The sequence below is a fragment of the Ambystoma mexicanum genome, chromosome 9 (assembly GCF_040938575.1).
Source record: "Ambystoma mexicanum isolate Mex_15411 chromosome 9, UKY_AmexF1_1, whole genome shotgun sequence".
In the NCBI taxonomy this organism is placed as follows: domain Eukaryota; kingdom Metazoa; phylum Chordata; class Amphibia; order Caudata; family Ambystomatidae; genus Ambystoma; species Ambystoma mexicanum.
The window spans coordinates 484,193,818-484,217,270 of record NC_090931.1 but is presented as its reverse complement, the minus strand read 5'-3'; the positions used below and the strand labels follow the sequence as shown (position 1 = coordinate 484,217,270).

The following is a 23,453-nucleotide window of genomic DNA, read 5'->3' as shown; positions in this document are numbered from 1 at the left end:
AGCATGTACCAAATGGGCATACGGATCACACGCAATCCCTATCAATTAGAAGTCATTAAGGCAACACAACAGTACCACATGTACCAGAATGCATCACACAACCTACAAAAGTGCCTGCTATAAAACTGTGCACATTCCCCACCACCCGCATCCCAGACAAGTCAAATGAATGCAATCCTACACACCACCAGCAGTGAACCCCATAGCATGTAGCCAGTAGACATGTTTGTAACAGGAGCACATACCCATATGCATGTGACATGTATGATTGTGGCACACAGGAATGAATGGTAGTGATGAGCAAATTACAACATATCGAGGGTCGCAGTATGGGCTGACGCAATGGGCATAGAAGGACGCCATGGAGGCATAGGCCAACATGTCTGAGAATCAGTAAGGGAAAATGTACTACAACACCCAGTCAACAACCCTGCATAGGGAGCAAAGCAATTGTCGCCATGCCTATCGTCAACACGCCATCCCCTACACAACACTACAGCAAGCACCAAGTGCACATTACAGTGCATACATCCACCGCAAATAGTACGCAATTCTGACATTGAATGACACCACACCCATGCTGCATCGTGTGTGATGAACGATAAACGTAACACTGCACACATGTACATATATCCCCAATCGATGCACATCTGTGTGCCATCATGATACAAATTGTACCTGTGATCGCAGACCTGCAAATTGACATGAGCACTCAGCAGATGTACAATGGCATGGTGAAGCAAGCAAAACACACAACATGAAGGAACAATCCAGTGGGATTGTGCATTAATATGTGAGAGACATCAAACGGAACACGCACATGTTCCACATCGGGAAGCCCGACCGTGCCCCTGCCGAGTTTGTGCCGGACACCTGACATACACCTGCTTATCGGTACCACAGGGCCATTACAGGGTTCTGCGGCCCAGCAGCAAGTCCCCCTTACCATGGAGTGCCATAGTATGCAATGGGCGGTATGGACATGGGATGATTGGCACTGTTGAAAAAGTTGCTGGTGCTCCCGTGAGCACACTTCCTTACCGGGGCAGCAGCGCACTGCAGTGTTCGGCCTCCTGGGCGCTGCGTGCAATAGGCAGATTGTTAGGACCGTACCAGATAAGCAGCCACGCACCCTTATTTCCATGACAGCAAAAGTACACGTCGAAGCATTCAAGGGCATTTCAATGTATGACTGCAGACAGTGAGCATGGCGAACAGTCTCAGATCAAATGAGTGACCAACCATTTGAATGTGCTTAAGGCATTACATGTGACATTGTAGCAATCAATAGGGTCATCTGTGCCATGAATGTGCTACCTCTTGTGCTAAGTAAATGTGGGAAAGGGATACAAGCGCACTTCACTGACATGAAATTGGCACCATAATGATTCCATCCACCTTCTGTCATTCCCATGAAGGTGATGCCGGATACTCCCTCACGCCATGGCTGATGACACCCATTAGACGGCCACGGGACATGCATGAGGAGGCCTACAACCGTGCAGATATCCGTAAACGGGGCACTATAGAATGGACATTTGGACTGCTCAAGGCAAGGTTCTGCTGCCTCAGCGGATCCAGCAGTGCCCTCATGTATAGCCCCATAAAGGTGGGCAAGATCGTCCTGGCTTGTGCAAAGTTGCAAAATGTGTATTAGACACAACATTGCACTTCCCCCGGACATGGACCCTGCTGAGGAGGAGGATGGGGATGACAATGATGACTGGATGCCATTGCGACCCGCCGGGAGGCCATGAATGGACAACATGCTCATGATGGACTGATAAACAACCTCCTTTGAACACTAGTCACAACCACATAGTGCACAACTGGTGCCACATATTTCTAATGACATTCAATTAAACACGTTATGCTCACGCAAAAAGTGAATGTCCAGTCGTGATTTATGTGCATAACGAAGTGTATTGTACATGATATAGTGTAACAGCAGGTGGACCATTAATACCCTACTCTGTGCCATGGTAGTAGGGCAGCTGGGGTGGGGGTCTTGCCCGTCCCCATGTCGTTCCCCTTGTTTGTGCTTTTGCCACAGCGGCTACTGCCAGGTGGTCTGTGGCAGCTGGGGTGTCTGCCACAGGGGCTGCCTGTTGCACAGGGGCAGTTGGGGTATACTCCACAGGGGCTACCTGGTGCACGGTGGCAGTTGTGATGTGCACACTGCCGGATGTACTGCTACGGGGCATTGACAGGCGTTTTGACATCCGCCTTGCACGTCTGCCTTGCACGTCCGGTGCCCCTCGATTTGTCTGGTTGTCCGCCGTCTGTGTCAGATGTGCCTGTGGGTCAATGAAAGGCATGATTTCAGTGACCTGCCTGGCTAACAATTGTACAGTTACATGAAACATGGTGATCATGCAGCATTAGATTGTGGGGGCATGCAGTGCTGCATGGTATGGCAAACTCATGCATGTGTTGTGTGGCCACAGCTGCAGGCACTGTGCAGGCGGCACATGCAACACAGCTGTTCTGGGACTGCTACATATACACCCGCATTTGGCTGTGGGTAGTGGCATGCCGGTCTGTGCAGGTAGTTTGGATGTGATGAGGGGGGTTTTTGGGGGGTGCATGCCGGGAGTCTGTGTGAGACCTGGTTGCATGCCCAGTATGTGTGTGGGGTTTTCGTGGTAGGGTTAGCAGGTTAATGTAAGGGACATGCACTCCCCATTTGGTGGGTGGGGGCCCATGTTTGCGTGCAGATAAGAGCTACCAGTGTTGTGGTGGCAGTGGCAGCACGGCAGGCACACATGCAGTACTCGCTCGATGCACAGTTTCTGCGTCATGGATTATCTTTTTTCACTTGGCAGTAGAGGCTTCCTATGAGTTGTTAATCAGTGTTCTCAGGTGCTGGATATTGGGGGGGGGAGGGCTGGGTGCATGGTCAAGACCGTAGCCATGGTGCCCATGCAGGTGTGTATGGGTGTCCCTGCAGGAGGTGGGTGTGATGCAGTGTGCAGGTGACACTGGGCCTCATTACTGGTCCGGCGGTAACTCTGCCTATGCTACCAGTGGGTTGTCGCCAGACCCATAAACAATTACAAGCGCCTCACTTCCCGGTGCTACCGGCCTATTAGAAGTCCGGGGGCCGGGAATTCAGGTGCCGAAAATGTTGTTGATCCTCCATTCCCATAGAGTCCCAGAAGACTCTATGGGAGTGGGGATACAGAAGCACTGGCACTGTTAACGGTGCCGCTGCTTCCATGGCAACTCAGCCTGCCAGGGACGCAGCACCCGCTGGGAACAGGCCTGTTCGGTGCTGCAGCCCTGGCAGCCAGTATAATGGGGTATCGTCATATGTGTGCCGGTCCAGAAACATGTGTGCCGGTCAACTTACAGGCACCTTGTTTCGGGACCCCACGCTCAGGATGTGGGCCACTGTGGTGCCTTGTCATGTGGTTGGGTATGGGGCATGCATGGGAGGCAGGGCATGTGACTTGCATTGCACCACATTGACTAGGTGGGGGGCATGCTAGTGCTGGGTCGGGTCTTCTTAGGCAGAATTATATGCAGTACCCTTTGGGAACACCACACACAATTAAGACTACACGTGACAGTACACATTCACCTTTGGTACAAGCCTGTACTACACAGTTAAAGTTGTAGCAGTGGATGAGCAGCCAGACTTATCTCAAGAGTAAGTGAGCAGTATCAAATAATTACACAAAGGATAGCAATTACTATGATTCAGGCAAACACTGACTCAAGGTTTTCAAGTAAAAGAATATACATTTATTTCACTATTCAGTTGTATCACATTTCACTCTTCTAAGCAGTTTAAAAATCACACTCTTAATACACCAAAAGTGACTAAATAAAGTTAATGGCAACTTTATCTTTTTTGGGGGACAGTAGTCGGGCCCAGAAAATGGAGTCTGTGGAAGTCTAAAAGACAACCCTGTGTCACTGCACTGATGGTGCTGTGTAACACACATGGAAAAAGATAGTGCCATGGAGTACGTGAGGCTGCAGTGCCGAGATTCACACAAAAAGTAGAAATACACATAGCAAAACACATGTAAGAGTGGGAAAAAGGCTCGCACTCTTACCAGGTGAAAAAAAATAAAAAACCCTTGAAATCCAGCAAAGCTGCTGAGGGACTCGGTAGGTAAGGGAAATTAGCCATTCTGGAGAATTCTCCCTAAGGGGTCTGGGTGATTAGGGCAGTGCTATGGCCATTTCAGTGCAGTGGTGGTAAAGGGGGGTGAGGCAGGATGGGCAGGGGACGCTTTTCATTTGGGCACTTTCTGTACCCACCGGCCTCAACACGTGTCCCGGCTCCCGCCTCTACAGCACCGACCCCCTCAATCCCCTCCATATGCACCACACTGCTGCACTTCTCCTCCCAGGGCAGCAGCATGAAGGGGTAGGATGGTCTGCCACCTATACTTGTACAGTGTTGTAGTGTGCAGCAAGGAGGTTGCACACCCTCATGTGCAGGTCGTCCCAGTGCTTCTGATAGTCCTTGACACTGCGTGGTGTCACCACCACAGCAGTCACTTTCCGGGCAAATTCCTCCCAGATTCCCTTCCTCCGGAACTGCGTTCTGCGGCGTTGGTCGGCAGAAAATAGCTCCCTGGTATGCTCCACAATGATATCAACAACGATGTTGAGCTAAGCCTCACCAAAGCGTGGCTTGCGCTGGCAGGTTTGCGGTATCCTGGCTGTCATGTCCGTTGATTAGCTCAGGCACTCAGATGGGGTGGACGGCTTCCAGCACAGGGAGATTGCAGTGGATTGTGATTTTTGAAATGGCCGCCGGCCTCTTTCTGGTTCTGGCGATTCCAGATCCGTTTTGCGGTGCCGCTACGTCCGTATGCACGCAGCAAAGGCAGATGCACTGCCAACCTTGGTGGTGGTACACTCCTCTCCACCGGTGTTACCGTGATGGCGGTGGCATCGGTTCCGCATATACGGGATGCGTGCGGCCGACAAAGCGTAATACTACCATGTATCCAGCAGCCCGCAGTGGAGGAACCGGTAGGACCGCCATCACAGTATCACCAGATTTTTACTGCCGGACCCGGAACGAGGCCCAATGAAGCAAAGTCTCTTTTTTAAGAACATTCTTTTTTTATTAGAGTTTTAAAATACATAACAGAATAAGAGCAGAGCCCTCAACATGAAAGGTGTCTACATTGTTTAGTTAAAACAAAAAGTGAAATATACATCACATACGGCAGTCGGGCCCTTTTGATAGACCTCTTTAACACGGAGAGGGCATGGGGGAAACGGAAACAATATAGTTTCAGGTGGCGGTGGCACTACCCAGTCTTCGTCGGAGATCCACACCCTCTCCAGAGACAAAAACAATGACAAACGGTTTGTTATCTCGGACCTACCGCAATGTACACTACCAGTATGACCCGTCCCACATGAAGGCAATTTCTGCCAAACCAGCCATCTTCTTACATATCCCTTGCCTTAATCCTTAGAATGTAGCAAGGCATCTACTATATCAAGGGGGTGCCACTTACCGGTTCTTGAAACACCATACCAAATCAGAGGTCACATTGTTGCCTGTATTTTGAGTGAGGCTCTCCTTTGGATTCAGCCACACGCCTGGGTACTTACAGCTCTTCCTCCTCTCATCATTCCCTCAGCAACCAATTGCTCATTTACTAGTGACACAACCACATAACAGCAACCAAAGCATTAATAAATGATGTAATTAAACTCTGGTATTTTTCTGTGACGAAAATAAGACACCAAACCCTGGAATGACTACCTGCTCAATCCCTTTTCTATGTTCATTGCAACATTTTCTGGGATCAACTGTAAAAGCTCTTCTGCTCTTCCAGTATCCCAAAAGACACATTCTTTATCTTTCCAGGTCACCCTCTACTTTGCAGACCTCAGAAACCCTGCTTTGACCCCTTTAGACACAGGATTTCTTAAGTACATTGAATTACCTCCTCCTTTCAGTCGCCGGCGCCAGGTCAGGAAAGAACAGGATTTTGTGGTCTTAATACTGCAGACTTTCTTTTTCAGCCACTGCTTCCAATACTCTCTTTATCCCAGACATCCGATACGATAGCTTCACAATCAGCGTTGGACCGATTGTCAAGTGTGCGTTCTTGCTGGAGGCGCGTTTCTTGATTCTGTAGCATCTATTCACAAATATAGGTCTTCCTCCTCCTCTTCTAAACAGTTAGTTATGAAGGAGATGGGGTCGTCCCCCCGACATCAGTGGGGAGGCTAATTACACTGAATTGTTTAGCTCTCACCACATTGCCAAGGTACTCCAGTCTAGAGTCCAACATTCAATGTGCTTTGATGACTGTTTCCACTTTGTTCCCCATATGTTTCACCACAGGGAACATCTGGGTACATTGCAGATCAATTTTGACGGTTTTCTGCTCGAGCGTAGTAGTTTTGGCTTCCAGCTGCACCACTTTTTTGTTTAGTTTGTCAAACTTGCCCTCCATCCGCGACACTGATTTCTTGATTGGCTCCAACGCGGCTTGCAGCAGATCTCAGGGTGTCGATGCGGGCTGGGCCTCATCAAGGCTAGGTTGCTTAATGCGAGGTGCAAAGAAGCCAGACTCCGATCCCTTCTCTCCTTCATTGCCTTTTAGTTGACGGATTTGTGGATTTAGGCACACAAACTAAAACTTGTGTGGAGACGGCTTATGTTTTAATATCTTTCTCTGATGCCGCGGTACCTCTCTGCAGAACTGCTCGGCTTCATCATCTAAGTAATAAGGTGCTGTTCCATATAATCTGCTGTGCTAAGCATCGCATTTGCCTGAGGAGCTTCATAGAGCACTAATTGTCACATTGTTCACCAAGGGTTAAGACCCTGCGGCCTTGAGGGAACATGGCCGATCCGATTTCAGCTTCACCTCCATTGGGTGCATTGTTGCATGGTGCCTTCAACAAAGTTGGCACCTTGGGTTGCAGTGCTTCCAACTGAGCCTCATCTGCACTGCAACCCTGCATGATGCCTCCCGGTGCACCTATACACTCCTGCTCAGCGCTCTCTCTACCATTCTAGCGGTCCACAAAGTGCAACGGAGCACAGCTCCTCCAGTGCTCCACGATGCACTGTCTCAGAGCAGTTGCAGGTCCAGCCCGGTCGACATTCCTCCGTTTAACAGCAATGGAGCCTTGCCCTCTGATTTAGAGGGATGCCCAGTTTTGGCCCCCCAGGTGAGTCAGGATTCTTCCCTCGCTGGGCGGGCGGTTTTCCGATGTCCCTCGTGGCTGGTCTCACACCGCAGGCCTCCAGAATCCCTTTTTTTAAGAAAGATTTTTTATCTTGTAAATCTTTACTCAATATCACCCTGTAAGGTTGAATCTTGGTGCACCTGCCAGTAAAATCTGTAAAACGTCTGATGAATAGTCTGTATGCTAGGTGCAGGCTTGGAGTGTCCTGTACTCCCAAGACTGTATACCAAAGAACGGTTTACAATGCCCACTTGGCCCCAAAGTACAAACCCTGCCCCAATATCTGGTTTCTTGGCAGGAGGACTTGCAGGAATCTCAACTTCACTTTTTCGGTCATTGGTCCTACGGTGCAGGCTTCCCTCACTCTGGTCATACCAGGAGTTCACTGGAGATGGATGAATAGATGCCCAGAGGAGCTAGCCTGCACTATCCCTAGACTGCTTGTGCACCTGTGCCTGATGCCTAGGCTCCCCATACCTCTACCTTTCCGCTATTGTGAGCACCCTTGCCCCCAAGTGTGATTTCACTATTTGGATCCTCCATAGGCATGGCTGGGGGGGGCTTTAGCCCCGGGTCATTTGGTTGTAGACCTGGATAGAAGCTCAGGGGCTAGCCTAACAGTCTTGACATTAGCGTGGCCCCAGATCTTTTACAGACCTAGCAACATCCATGGGAACCTCCACACCCCATTTGTGTGTACCTGAGCCTTTTATGTAACCGATGAAGCCCTCTTAGATCTACCTCCACTAATGTGTGTGTTTCTCCTTCTCTCTCTTCCTCTGACCACCATTGGGCCTCCCTCATCCCCATTTGTGTTTTTGGTTTATCTGCTGCATCACCACCTCCTCTCAGTCTGTTGCCGGCTGTAAAGTGTCCTTGTAGGAATCCATCTTGCCTTTCCAGTAAACTGCTACATCCTTATAACTCCACTTCACCTCCATTCTGCTCCTCAGTGCATTCTTTTCGCTGCATACTAGTGGGTCCTGGTCTCCGAACCATGTTGTCCAGTCTTGCTGGATTTCAATGCTTTGCCTCAATCCGTCTCCTATGAGGCCCTCTAGGTGGTAAAGCTTTGCTAGCCAACTGCTGCCACTGCCGGACTTTCTCCCTATTCCCACCCTCCCCCAGCTTTTGACCTTCTCCTGGTCTTGCCACCCCCTCCACCTCCTGTCCAAAGCATCCAAACTCCTCTACATCCTTTCCATTCTTGGGGCTTTGGGTGACCTCTGTGATCTTGGTGGGGGGGGGGGGACCCTGTGCCCCAAATTGGGGGTGGAGGGGAAACCTGTGCCCTTAAATCTCAGGGAATACTTGTACCACACATGTTGTTGTAGGTCCTGTGCTCCCAACTCTGAATCTCTGGGCAGGTTCTGTACCCCCACCTTAGAATCTCTGATTGACTCTGTTGCCCCCTCCTCCTTACTCGTTTGTCTTCCAGCATCTCCTCACCATAGTTGCTCGTACCTCACATCTTCTTCAGGCTCCACCTTCCAGCTCCTTCTCCTACCCTTTCCTCTTTTATACAGTGTTATGGCTTTTACAGTTGCATCACCCCAATCTGCTGTGGGCTGGTGCCGCCTGGATGGCATTCAACCATGTGACCTGGGTGGTGTCTGTTCCTGCCTAAGCGATCTGGTTCAAGTGGAGATTCATCATTCTGTTTGCTGATGTTTTTTTGGGTCTGTTTTTTGGGCTCTCCTTGGACCTTGCACACAGGACTAGTAGAAATGTAGCCTTGTTCCTGGGTAGTGACAGGTCTTATGAGTGTACCCTGCGTGACATGGGAGGTAAGGGACTTGGGATTCCAGCCTCCTCCAACTTGGGGCAGTACTCTGATCATTCTACCACCCCAATGTTCATCCCAAAATTCAGGCAGGGGACTTATTAAGTAGGCTTTCTTCAGTGGCGATGCTTTCAAACGTCCCCATTTTATCCATTGAGTTCTTTGAGAGAAAGCATTCATGTGTAAAATATGTTTACTTGAACATTTATGAATGTCTGATAAGGGATTATTGTGGACGTAACATTGTCTCCCTTCTTGAAAATGGCAGTACATTTTTGGTTTTGTCTCATACAGTGGAGCTTCAGTGACTCATTTCGGCCAAAACAGTTCTGTACAGAGGGGAGCGAAGAGGGGGAGGGTGTTGAGAAGTCAAATATTTTTTTGGCTTGGCAATACTATGAGCAAACATAGGCTGAATCACATACTATTTGTTTGTGTCCTTCCGCTTACCGTTCTTTATTACAGTCGTTTAGCTTCGTCCTTAATCGGTCCTCCTCCTTGATTTTAGCCCATTTTCATAATTTATAATCTTCATCCTAGTCCTTTGTGAAAGTCCTCGTTTCTTAGCCCTTCTTTCATTCTAGTTCTTTGTCAGTCCTTTTCCTTCATAATAATCTTATGCCCTAGTCATTCTCCTTCATGATAGTTGCCTGCTGTCCTAGTCCTTCATCCTTCAATACCGACTCTCTGTCGTTACCAAGAAGAGAGTCCCCATTCAAGCCTGTGTCTCTGCAGCATCTAACAACTCGGCCGAACTCTTTAAAATCTGCAAGGAGCTGGCTAACCTTTCTGCAGTCTCTACCCCTCCGGTTGCCTCCAAGGCTCTTTGCAATGCCCTTGCCTCTCACTTTATCTCAAAATCTCAGGACATCCTATCCACCCTCTCCTCCCGTTCCCCTCCTCTCCGTCTGTGCATGCTGACCTTCCTTCAGCTACCCTCTTTCTCTTCCTTTTCTTTTTTTTCCCCTGACCAGGTTGCTAGACAAGTCCGATCTATGAAAGCCTCGTCAAAACAGGTTCATCCTGTTCCTCTAAAACCATCAAGGACCACATTGATACCCTCGCTCCGGCCCTTGCCGATTTCTGCAACCCCTCCTTTGCCTCAGATCCTACCCCTCCCCTCTGAAGCATTCCCTTGTGCATCCTCCTTCTTGTCCGGCTAACTATCGCTCAATTTCCATTACTCCTTTTCTGGGCAAACTCCTGGAAAAGCTGGCCATCCCTCAGCTTATCATTCCGATTCTCTGGGCTGTCTCCACGACCACCAGTCTGGCTTCAGAGCTTGTTAGGCAGAATCCTGTGCAGTGCCCTTAGGGACCACTACACACAATTAAGACTACAGGTGGCAATACAAGTTTTACCTTTGGTACAAGCCTCTACTATGTCAGACTGGTAGCAGTGGCGGAGCAGCCAGGCCTATCTCAAGAGTATATGAGCAGTAGCAGAGATTACACAAAGGGACCACAATTACTGTGACTCAAGCCAACATTGACTCAAGGTTTCAGGTAGAAAAATATAAGTACATTTATTATTAAACCATTTGTTGTAAGCACGACACTTCTATTAGATTAAAACCACACGAAAAATATACTACAACTAACCAATTCACTTTGCACAGTAAGTCTCAAGGTAAGTACCCTGTGTTTGAATGGACCGGTGTTAAGAACAAAACATGTCACTGCGAATACGATTGCGATCACTTTTTGACCGTTCGGTCTAATAACTAAACGCGTATCCGTGACATGAAATGCTACCGGGGCAAAAACACACTTAGCACCTGAGATACCCAGAGGGAGTTGGTAGCAAAAATCACAGGCAATACTTTGGTTAGGCAGACAGAATCAAGAAACACTCAGACAGGAGTTCAAGAATCAAAGGGCCGGAGCCAGGGTTAAGTGACACCGGGGACCTGTTGCCGAAGATCACACAGTCAGGCAGTTCACGATTCAACATAGCCAAGAATACTTCAATATTGTCAATGTTCGGAAGCAAAAGTTATAAGAAGGAGGGAAGACAAGGGCAAGCCTTGAAGATGAAGAAAAAGGGGTTCACCCTGTTTTCCACAAGCAGGATACAGTACCTTATTCCAGTGATGCAGCTGGTGCCCTGGCAGTTGTTCCTGGTGTCCTGCAGACCCACAGTTCCTGAAGCTTTGAGTTGAAGGAGGACGTCTGAAGGGGGGTCTGCACCACAAAGGGATGAAGCCGGCAGCAGCGACAATGGATAAAAGGTGCACTCCTTAAAAACAGGAGAGGTTCTTCAGGTGGCTCTCCGGACCGCTACAGCAGTGTGCAGCGATTTCGACCACGAAGGCGACCTCTGGCTGAAGATGAGCTGGTTATCCCCACCATCCTCAAGGGAAGAAGACTCCGGACTGGATCTTCTCTAGTCGTCGAAGGGTAGATAGCTCAGGACTGCAGCAGGGCTTCAGTGGGACGGGGCAGTTGCAGCAGTCATCGTTCTCTCTGCTTCTCTTCGGTTCCTTGTAGTTCCAGTGGCGACTCTGACTTCTAGTCCAAGAGACCTGCCTTTTATGCGCAAAACCCCCATTCACACAGCCTGGCTGACAATCACCCAGCAGGGGGGTTGTCCAGCCGGGACAACCACCTCAGCCAATCGTGGCAAAGTGCGACTTTGGTTTCCTAGGATACCCTGTGCAGGGGGTGACTACCCCCCTCCCTCACATTCAGCCCACTAGACACCCAGGCGCCTGGTGGAGGGCTTCTGGGCAGAAGCCTTCCAAAAGACGGTGAACAAAGAAGGCAAACCTAGTTTGCCGCGCAAAGTAAAACATACAAAGGACTTTAACAAAAAGAAATGGCGAATAAACCCAACCGGAGCCAAAAGAAAGACAATTTGGTCAAGCGGGTTTATGTTCGAGGCTAATATAATAGCCTAAAACAGTACCACGTTTATCTAATATAATTGTGGTAGAAAAGTTACGGTAGATACCACTGCCACCAGCCAAGTCTAAATGATAAAAGAGCGAAACAATACTCTAGGAGACACAGATAACAAGGGCATGGATTAACCCTTTCCAGTACTCCATGTAAAATGGGGTCTACTGGATCTGTAGTTAAATGATTAAAGTAAAGTTAACTTTACCCTTTTCTGGGGGACAGTAGTCAGCCTCAGAAATGGAGTCGGTGGGAAGTCTAAAAGACAACTCTGTGCCACGGCACTGAAGGTGCTGTGTGACACACAAAAGAAGGGGGCTACTGAAGTGGTGTACGTCACAGTCCACAATCCCAAAAGCAGAGAAATATACCTTGCAAAACACAGGTAAGAGTGGGGGAAAAGCTCACACTCTTACCAAGTGGAAAAAAATAAACTCCAGAAGTCCAGCAAAGATGCTGGGGGACTCACTAGGTGAGGGAAATTAGCCATAAATGAGAATTCTCCCTAACCGAGCTGCCAGAAGCACAGCAACTGCTCTCCTGAACATCCATGAAGACCTGCTCTGCAACCCATCCTGCTCAACTCTCTGTGATAACCTGGGTATCACCGATCAGGCTCTGGCCTGGCTGACCTCTTTCTTCTCTGATCGACCCTCCCAGGTCCAACTTGGGTCCTTCCTAACATCTATCTCCCTCTCTACATGTGGTGTTCCCCAGGGGTCTAACCTCTCGCCCTGGCTTTTCAACCAATACCTGGCAACTCTCGCCCACTGCATTGCCATTTCTGCTCCAATTTCCAGTGCTATGCTGACGACACTCGACTCCTTTTCAGGCTGCCCTCAGCCACCTTTTCTCCTTCTCTCATCTCTGATTGCCTAACTGCCATTCAAGATTGGTGTGCCACCAATGATCTTTGTCTGAATGCCAGCAAGACGGAGATCCTCCTCATCGGCACACCTTAACCATCCTTTCCCTTCACTCTCTGGCCGGCCTCCCTTAGCCCTCCCTCTACCCCCAACTGCAAGCCGAAGAACCTTGGGGGTCATTTTTGACTCCACACTTTCCTTCTCCGCCCACATCTCTGATGGCTCTAAAAAGTCAAACTTCCTACTACACCTCCTCCGAGGTACTCTGCCTTTCCTCTCCTTCCCCCAGAAGCTCACTGTCTCCCAAGCTCTGGTTCTCTTTAGGTTGGACTATTGTAACAGCCTCTTTCTAAATCTACCTGTCTCTACTCTCCGCCCTCTGCAACTAATCAAGAACAGGACTGCAAGACTTGTCCTTGGCCTCAAGCCCTGGGATCATATCTCTCCAGCTCTGAAATCTCTCCATTGGCTCCCAGTGGATGCAAGGGTTACATTCAAAACCCTCTGTATTTTCCACAAGGCTTTCTGGGGCCTGGGTCCAAAATACCTTCAGCTATCCCTACCCTCTTGAGCTCTTCGCTCCTCTACCTCTAACTCCCTCGGAGTCAGTAGTTTTTCAAAGAAACGAGCTGGGGGTAGATCTCTAGCTTTGGCTGGGGCCTCCCTCTGGAACAGCCTCCCTGCCTCCCTGTCACTCTGAAACTTGAGGAGAATCATCTCTGGTTCCAGAAGCACCTCAAAATCTTTCTCTATGCTTTGGTCTTCACCCCCTACCCCCTGCTGATCTGTCTCTCTCGGCACTGTGCACCTGGCCATCTGTCTTCTTGGCCCAGGTACCTGCTGACCCGGACACCCTCCTGCACTGCCTCCGGGGCACCCCTTGCACCGGAGTCTGTATCTCTACCCATACAGTCCCCACCCCTTTTTTCGTCCTGCACTTTATTATTTATTTATTATTATTTATCTGTTTCTCCTTTGCTCCGCGCTTTCCACTTCTCCCCTTTCATGCACTTTTCCCCTCTCCCTCTCCCATTCACTTGCGCATTCTCAATGTCACTGGTCCTAGTAAGATCGTTGTTTTGTTCTCCCTGTTACCCTCCCTTGCCTTGTCGCGCTCTGAAACACTTGTGTACGAGCGCAATAAAAATTAAATGTCAATATCATCAATCTGATTCACACACAGTCGGTCTCCCTGTTTCACATACTGCTTCAATTAAATATTCTCCTTTCCCCCTTCATATGGCCTTTTGGGAAGGAAGGCAGGGGCTCAGTTTCTTCTCACTGGGTAGTGTGGTGCTACTTGGCGTAGAAATGGCACAAGAGAAAGTGAAGGAGATAAAGGATGTGTGGCGAGTAAGTGGGGGGGGGCTCAGTGCTGAAAGCTTAAAATGTCAGGTAATCTGTGAATTTAGCTCTGTTATGCTGAGGCAATCATGCTCTAAAGCTGCATATGGATCTGCATATTTTATTTCTACATTTTGCAACCACAAGCACTGTGTGAGGAACCAGGAATGAGACGCGGACACAGAAGACTTCTATTTGTGGATACACACTTTTATTGAAATAATAATGGGGTTTTGGGAAAGGCAGCACTGTCCCTAATCTAGGAGGTATTTCCCTACCTCAACTAAGGGTCTGTCTGTTGTCCAGCTGTCCAAAGCAAATAGTCCTGTGTCCAAAATCCTAGCCTATCCCTCTCACACTAAAAATAACTAAGGTGCTAAGGATAATGTCTTTGGCTTGAAAAAGTGACAAATATTCAAGTTCAACAAAATGTCTAAATCCAACAGAAATCTCCAGTGAATAGTGCTCACAGTTCATGGGGATGGCTCACTTCCCCAGGTTTCTCTTCACCAAAGTGAAACGTTCAAAACAAGAATTTCTTTTAGTATTTTTTTTTTTTGTTGCATGGTACACTTTTATAACATTTTGGTTTTTACAAATTGTCATGTTGGGTTAAGTGATTTATGTGCCTTCCAAGTCAGTTCTATAAAATGGTATTATTTTAGTTCATGGTAAGAACAGCAAAAGAAAGTGGTAAAATACAGAACTTGCATTGTAGGTCGAAATCCCAACTTCAGCTCTTTACCAATGTGTGATCCTGGGCATCATATGTCATTTCTTTTTGCCTAACTACACCTTTCAAAATATTTTCCCTTCAGAGTGATTTATTCACTGTCTATGCTATAGTATGCGTAGTTTACTCTGTGCTTCCAATTGGTCTCCTGTACCCATGCTTGAGCATGTTTATATTCTGTGATGCAGCTAATTTGAGATGCACCTTTGTCATAGGATTTGTCCCACATTTATACTATAGCCGGGTATACCTTCCTTGTGGCTGGTCCTGTCTCTATTGTCGAAGACGAGCACCCTTATCTTGGACTGCCAATGTTGCTCTTGTTTATCTTTCTCATTACCGCATGAATGAAGAGGGTAAGAGGACTGAAGGGGAGTACCTATGCTTATTGTGATAATCAAACTATTGATTGTGATCACGTCAAGGGGGGGCCACCAGATATTCTGTATCCCATAATTTCTATGGTTCGGTGGAGGGGGGGGGCCCAAAGGTGTCTGTGCCCCGGGCCTCAAATGTGCTTACACTAGCCCTGCTTTGCATTGGGAACGTTCAAAAACAAGAATAACCAAGTTGCTGTAGCCCAAGAGGATAACTCCCTCCTCTTGGTATGGCCGTTCACTCCCGGGGAAATGACTTTTCCCCAGGCCCTCTCCTCGTGTGATGCAGTTCAAAATCCTAAGGGTATGAATCTTCCTTTCGATTTCCTTTTTAAAACACCACAACTTGGATGCAGATCCCACACCCGCACAACATCTGGTGTATACTCCCCTGCCAGGTCTTTTGTACAGTTCCTTTCAAGAAGGTGTATTGTTCTTCCTTTCTGTTTTGATTCAATTCTCTAGCTTGCCTGGTATACTCTCCTGCCAGGACTTTCAATTTCAACTTTATGGGTGCGTGTCCCAGACTTGCTTTTCGCCTGCTGTACTCTCCTGCCAGGACTTTCAACACAACAGTCAACAGATTCAGGACCAAGGGCGGTATTTAGCTTTCCCAAGTTCTCCTTTTCATTTGGGTACTTGTATTTTCCTTCGACCCCAAGTACTGGGACTATGAAGATTAGCCACGTTGCAAGCTGTAGGGATTTGTCTCCCACTTGTTCTTAGGAGTGCCTTCTCCCACTCCAACTTGTTGCCTCAGCCTTCTACTATAGGCTTAATGGTGCTTGAATGGCTCCCGTAGGTTCTCCGAATCCCATTCAGGTCCTGCCTCGTGCCTGCTCTCTCTTCGCTTCGGAGAGCTCAGCTCGGCGGTGGATGGCTTTCTGCACATCACCCCGACTTCCCTGACTGGCACGAAGCTTCCTCTCTGCTTCATGTCTGTCGTCGATATCGCCGGTGCCTGTGGGAGTGCGTTGCCAACACAGATGCTGCCTTTCCTGTACTCCGTTCCGCTCTTCAGCTTTGCTTGCTTCCTCCTTTTTCTCCACGGTTCTGTTGGGTCTTCGTGTTCGCCTGTCCAACTGACAGCTTGGCTTACCCAGCGTAGACTAGCCGGTCAGATCTCTGTGTTGCTCAGCTGTTCCATCTTTGAACTCCTGTGCTGAGAAAGGGAGTTGGTCAGAGTCCATCAGATTTTTCCAACTACTAGACTGCTTGATTCACTTCATTCGAGCAATCTTCATTCTGGTTGCCCTCTTCCTCATGTCCATGTTTGTCATTAGGTTGGCTACAGAATATTGAAGGATACTGTCAAGAGGCTTTGTGGGTTGCTGAGGAGTATTATTAAAATATGCCATCAAATCTTGTGGAATGGAGGGGATATGCCCAAAAGGGGAGGGGGGATACCATGCCTCATCTGACAATGCCTCACTCCAGCCCTGAGGTTCGCCTCCCCCATGTGATCCTCCCTCAAAGAGCCACCCCCAGGGTCATGGTCAGGAAGTGGTCGGCGTCCCCTGGTCACATGAGAGGCTACCTCTGGGAAAGGAGTGATGACATTGAATTCATCACACTTGTTTGGTTGGAAAGTGCAAGGTATACATTGAATGTAAGCTCTGTTAATAAAGTAGCTGCTTACATTGTCCCAAAGGGAAATGGTAAGGCATGCATGTTGCTCAGATGTTTCTCAGACAAAAAATGGGCATATGTGCTTCATGTTAAGAGAGCTTCCTTGCATCAGATATAGAACTATGATGTTTACATGAATGTTGACAGCCGCTTTCCATGCGCATGGTTGTAAACTGGTACTGGCATTTGGTACAGCCTGATAATCTCACCTTACTGCAAACAGTAGCTATCAAGCAGCACGTGACTCCTTACACATGGTCACATACAATGTGTAATCTATAAATTAGGGGACACTCCTATCTAGGGTTGCGTGCCTTCACCTGCCATGCACTCACTACATCATTTTAATAAACTACGGTGAAGGACATCAGTCGTTTCTTTTGCAGTAAAGGGAAAGAACATACTGTGATGAATCTGATGTCATTGCTCCTCTCCTGTGGATAGCCTCTCCTCATGTGGCCAGGGGACGGCAGCGGCTACTTGATCCTGAACCTGGGGGTGGCTATGCAAAGGAGAATCACAGGGGGGGGGTTGACCCTTAGGGGGAGGGACGGGCATAATCAGATGAGACATGGTATCCCCCTTTCCCTTTTAAGGTTATCTCCCTTTCCTTATGCCTTGATGGCATACTGTGATAATCCCCTTCAACCACCCGCAAAGCCTACTAAAAGTATCTTTCAATATTCTGTAGCAAACGGAATGACAAAAACTGACACGAGGAGAAGAAAGGCAACCAGAATGATGATTCCTGACTGAAGCAAAGTGAGCACTCTAGCAATTGGAGAAATCCAATTGCCTTTGGACGACTCCCTTCCTCAAAGTGGGAGTTCAAAGGTGGACAGGCAAAGGAGGAGATGCAGGAGAACCATAGAGAACAATTCGGGAGGTGGCGAGCGAAACGGGGAAGCGGCATGAAGAAAGGGAGAGGCGCCATATGGACGAGAGAAACATTTGCGCAGGCAGGAAAGAGGCCAAAGCAGGACGCAAGGCAGAAGGAGCTTCACGCCAGCAAGGGAAGCCGGTGTGATGCGCAGACCACCACCAGCTGCAGAGATGTGCTGCCTAAAGCGGCGAGAGACAGCGGAAGCAGAGCAGGACCTAAGCAGTGTTGGAGTAGCCAAGGAAGCAGCCCCAAAAAAGTGAGCCCACATTAGAAGGTCGGGTCCCCAGGAGGGAGCTGGAGAAGGCATTCCCTAATTGGAATGGGAGGCACATTTCCTACGGCTTGCATCACAAACTGATTTTCATAGTACCAGTATTTGGGAAGATACAAATAAACTACTGATAATAAGAACTTGGGGAAGACCCATTACCCCTTGTACTGAATGAAAAAGAGAGAATTGTAATGCAAGTCCTGGCAGGAGAGTACCCCAGGCATTTGCGAGTCTTAGACCTGCACCCAAATCGTGTAAAGGAACTGTACAAAAGAGCCTGGCAGTGGAGTATAGCAGGTTTTTTGCGAGTCTAGCACCCGCACCCAAGTTGCCGTACCTTGAAAAGGGAATCCCAAGGAAGACATATGCCCTTAGGATTTTGAATTGCATTTGTGCTATTTTGAAAAGAGAATCTCAAACAAGATTCATGCCCTTTGGATTTTGAATTGCACTGAATGTGGAAAATACCTTGGGAAGGGAGTCATTGACGCTAGAGTGGATCGCAAAACAGCAAGAGGAGGGGTTATCCTCTTTGGCTACAAAGACCTTGGTAATTCTTTTGAACTTTTGTTTTGGTGGAGTAATTCCCTGGTACTGTAAACATTATCCATTTGAAACTTTTGTTGGATTTATACCTTTTTGTTGAACTTGAAGATTTGTGCACTTTCCAAGCCAAAAACATTACCCTTAACATTTTAGTGTTACTTTTAGAATGAGAGGGCTAGGATAGGATTTTGGACACAGGACATTTTTGCTTCGGACATCTTAACACAGGACAGGCCCTTTGTTTTTGATTGAGGTAGGGAATACCTCCTATATTATGGACAGTGAGGCATTTTCACCATTACAATTGATTAATTTAATATTTTTTACAAAAACTAAATCTCAGTACAAAAATTGCAAAATTAAAATACTTTTTATACAAAACCACCATTGTGCATGACTTCTTACCCAAGTGACTTGTTAAATAGTAATACACATCAGTACTTCTGGGACTTTAATCTCTATTTTTCACACCCTTTTTGCTGAAGCACTATTTCTTCATTGGTATTTTCTTTTCTTTTAGTGACTGTCAATGTCTGGTGTTTGTGAGAAGAAGTACTCTGATACCAAGTGCGGATTTAACATGGTTTACAGCACACCTTAACTTCTGGGTATCTCGTGGACCGTCCTCGGTCCTGGCCGTTGTTGCTTCACAATGACCATATTCCCACCCAGTCCCTCTTTCAATTAACTATCAGGGTGTCCCCTTAAGAATGAAAGACCCACCCTTTTATGCCAGTGGCTCCTTCGGTGGCGGCGTTCCGCATCTACAATAACCTGTTTGTGTCGGTTTAACCTCTGCCTCTGTGGCGGTGCTCTGCATCTGCAGTAACCTGTTCACGTAGGCTTAACTTCTACCTCATTGGCGGCGTTCTACATTTATCATAGCCTGTTCATGCGGCATCTAAAAATAGTCAGGTTATGCCTTATCAACCTTCTGTCAGCCTGTTTTCGTATGGTCTTTCAATGCGCGTTCAGTATGCCCACGGAAACGCTTCACCAGCGGCGTTCTTCTCCGTCTCTTCCCCTCCTCCTTGCATCTCTTTCCTGCAGCCCCAGACTTCTGTGTATAATATCAGGAGGCGTTTGATCAAAAATCATTGTTTTGAATTTCCACATCGCGTATTTTGCAGAGTGTGCAGATACAAGGATATGTGCATAAAATGCAGTATTGTCGTTTCCAAATCATATAAAGATCCTATCTTGTCTTTTGCCGGCACTATCTGCTTACCTGGCGTGTTTTCTTGATCTTGCTCAACAGCGATGTTCGGCTTGTTTCTCTTGGTCTTGTGTGCCCCGTTACTTGTAATTCTTCTCTAAAATTGGCGGCGGCCATCTTGGAAGAGAGTATTTCCATTACTCGTACCTCAATTCACATAGAAAGTTTGGGAGGGCATGATCTTATCTCACTCTTGTAACTCAGTCCGCATTCATATTATTAATTCGCTTTACAGAGAGTTCTGTTGTGTTGTGAAAGCATCGTGAAGGAGGACACAGACAAAAGATTGCAGCTTCAAAATAATCAACGTTATTAACTTAAATGTCAGGATGGAGAAAGGCATAACTTGCCCTATGCTAAGGTGTGATTGACCAACCAAAATGAAACTAAGGAAAGTCTGAGTCAAAGAGTTTAACTTCGGAATCTGTCTGTGTCCAAAACCTGTGCTTACCCTCACAACTATAACCATACAATGTGTAGGTCTGCCTGCAATCACATAGAAAGCGGTGTTCAACACAAAGTCTTGTGCTTCTTCCAGCTAGCAGCTCTCTTTCAGCTCCCTTTCCCCAAGTACAAAATAGTTCAGCAAAGTAAAGTCTCAAAATTCCCTTTCTGAGAAATAGAATGTGATAGTCTATTCAGGTCTCTATTCCTTGCCCAAGTTAGGACTGGGGTTTCCCTTCCCCAAGTTCTAAATGTCACAATTTCAAAAGAAACACAAAGGTCCTTGACTTCTATAGTATAGTTGGATTTTGTTTTCAAATGTATAGTTCAGATAATTTTGTAGCTTTCCCACAGGTTGAATACGTCTCTGTAAATCAGGTTTCAGTATCCTTTGCTTGTCTGTTCTTTTCACATCCTTTTATATTGCAGAATGCAGTGATTGGTTTATAACTTTCTTTCCTCCTTTATATTTCATCTGTTTAATTCTGTTTAGTAGTAAATTCTTAATTCAATAATTGTTCACTTAATTTTAAATGCATAGTTCAATGTGCGGAGACCTTCGAAAGCGTGTTTCTCGTCACACATGACCACTCCGATGCAAGATATTTCCATTTGTTGTATTGTTAAGAGATGGAGTTTTTTGTTTCCCTTTAATTGCGCAACTCACTGATCTACACCACCGACCACTCCAATACAATGTATTTCAGGAAACGCTTCAGTTCACACACGCGCAGCGGTTTTTTCAAGCATTAGAAACTCACGTGTCGCTTTGAATGCTTGTGCTGCACCACCGATCACACAGCCTTCTACCTTCTTTGTCGGGGCTCCAGTTCCTGCTCCTTAGACACTCCATGGGTGGTCCTCCACCGCTGGGGAACAAGCATGTTGTATGGAAAGGAACAGAGCAGCCTTCCTGCACGGCTACCTTCAACTGTCCTAGTCTGCTCCAGGGAGTCCCCGCTTCCATGCCATGCGGTCCGGTCCTCAGCTGCCTGCACCAAACTCCTGCTCCTGACGATTCCCTTTGCCACTGGGTTGGGCTCCATTTATACACCTGCAGTCCCTTGACAGGCTGCAGGTGTGGATGGTTATTCAGCAGTGCCTGGCTCTCATTAAAAGGACATATCTGACCTTTACTACTCTTAGCAGGCATATTCCTCTTCCCAGTACTAGAGTAGTAAAAGACCACGGTCTTCATTGCTTTTAGTGGCCTCTTCTTCATCTCAGTACTTTCAAGGGTTAATTGTGGAGAAATGAGGGGAACTGACTTACAATAGCCGATAAAGGTTGGGGTAGGGTTGGTTGTCTCAAGGAAAAGGGGATACCATGTCTCGTCCAAGGGTACCCCACTCTTGGTCCCCAAGGCCCTCCACCCATGTGAGCCTCCTTTTCTTCTGTGCGCCCAGGGTCGGGATCCAATAGCGATGGCCTTTCCCTGGCCACTTGCATAGAGGATCCAAGGGTTTGAGGGCTGAGAATACCCTCAGGTTTCTCGCAGTGTATAAAAATGTGTATGTTCTTCCCCTTTAGTGCAAATTAACATAGATTATTAAAATCACATACCATGCATGTCTGCATTCTTCTTCTGAGTGGATCAGTCTTTTACATTCTGGCCTTGTAATAAATGGATGGTTAATTGGGGCTTGACTGTGTGTTTTAACATCATTGATGATGCCAATGCTGGATAATACAAGATGAAAAGTATTTGATAGGCCTCCTTAGCAGACTATGGAAGTTGCAGATTCCAGGCCTCAGCTGCCAGTTTTAAAATGTTAGTATTAAATCAGTCAGCAGAGTCTCTAACACTGCATAGTAAGAAGCATACCGGCCTTTTGCAGCATGCACGTTCTTTGAGCAAATTAATCCATGCAACAGCAAAAGCCATAACTAATGGCTTTGCCAATGCTTGTTTAGTCTTATTTTGGTTTCTCCCAGGATATTAGTCCATATGCAGCTTTACGAATTTAGAATTAAATTAATCTTGTCTTAATTAAATTAATCTGTACAATCTTTCCTGTGAACTTTAAAAACATACTGTGGAGGCGAACCGCATGGTGTAGAGATGCTTCTTGTGCTACAGTTTAGTGCTGCCTCATTCGTGTGTTTAAATAATTCAATCCAGTTTTTGCTACAGTGAAACACAAGCATTGCCATTGTTCATTATTGATTACATTCTCTTTCTTTTTTTCAGCATGAGAAGTTGGTCGAAGATGAATGTCTAAAATCAGACCTTGTTAGAATGTTGTTTTCTGACAGTTAATCTTGTTTCTTTCATTGCCATTTTGTATGCATTATCTTGAATAAAGCCATTTGGTCAGTTGGGTTTTCCATATAAATAATGCCTAATCCTTTCAGTTTTAATGACAATAAGTGCTTGCATTGGCTGATTTAATGTATGGAAGAGGCCCTGTGTACATAACTTTGTTTATTTAGGCATTATGTAATGGAGCTAATATCAATTTTAGAGCCTACACTGAAAAAAATACAGTTTGCAGTCTGAGACAAGTTTTTCCTGTTGGAATAATGTGGTCATCACTAGACATACCAAATATAACTAGGTGCTCCTGTGCTCCATTGAGGAGCAAGTACGATCTGTCTGCTGTCCATTTCGTGTATACATTGTTTTGAGGGCTGTGAAGGCATGAAGAAGGATATAGAAAACAGATTCAGAATTCAAAACAGTTTTATTAACGTAAATATCAGAATGAAAAAAGGCCTAACTTTCCCTATTCTAAGGTGGGATTTCCCTACCTAAATAAAACTAAGGAAAGTCTGAGTGTAAGAGTTTACATGAAGAATCCGTCTGCATCCAAAACCTATATTTGCCTCACAGCTAATTTATACAATGTGTAGGGATGTTGGCAACTAAAAGAAACCGTGTCCAACACACATTTCCAAGTCTCTTCCAGCTCGCAGCTTCCTTTCAGCTCCCTTCCCCAAGTGTAAAAACAGTTTTAGCAAAAAGTCTCAAGATGACCTCTCTTGAACATAGAATAATGTAGTTTTCACCAATGGTCGGAGTTCCCTTTCGTAAGTTCCAAATAACACAAATCCAAGTACCAATGAATCTTGAGTCTTCACCCTCAAGTCAATAAAGGATTCAGGTCTTAGGGTTCCCTTCCCTGAGATTTAAGTTAAGTACACGAAATAGAAATAGTTCCAGCCTCACGGTTCCCTTCCCCAAGACTTAAGATCAGCAATACCAAAAATAGTCTTTTGTCTCTGACGGGTCTTTGCCACTCATGGGCCTTCTCTTTATAGTTGATGGATCGGATATAA

At 46.8% G+C, this 23,453-nt stretch overlaps 1 protein-coding gene across 1 annotated transcript in view; it reads left to right on the top strand.

Moving 5' to 3' along the window:
- The window catches only part of TXNDC17 (thioredoxin domain containing 17), a 365,052-nt gene extending 342,539 nt beyond the window's left edge, over positions 1–22,513 (top strand). The window contains exon 4 of the mRNA XM_069615032.1: positions 22,366–22,513. Within this exon, the coding sequence (XP_069471133.1) occupies positions 22,366–22,434 (69 nt within the window). The 3' untranslated portion in view covers positions 22,435–22,513. The remainder of the gene's footprint in view (positions 1–22,365) is intronic.
- Positions 22,514–23,453: the final 940 nt, after the last annotated feature.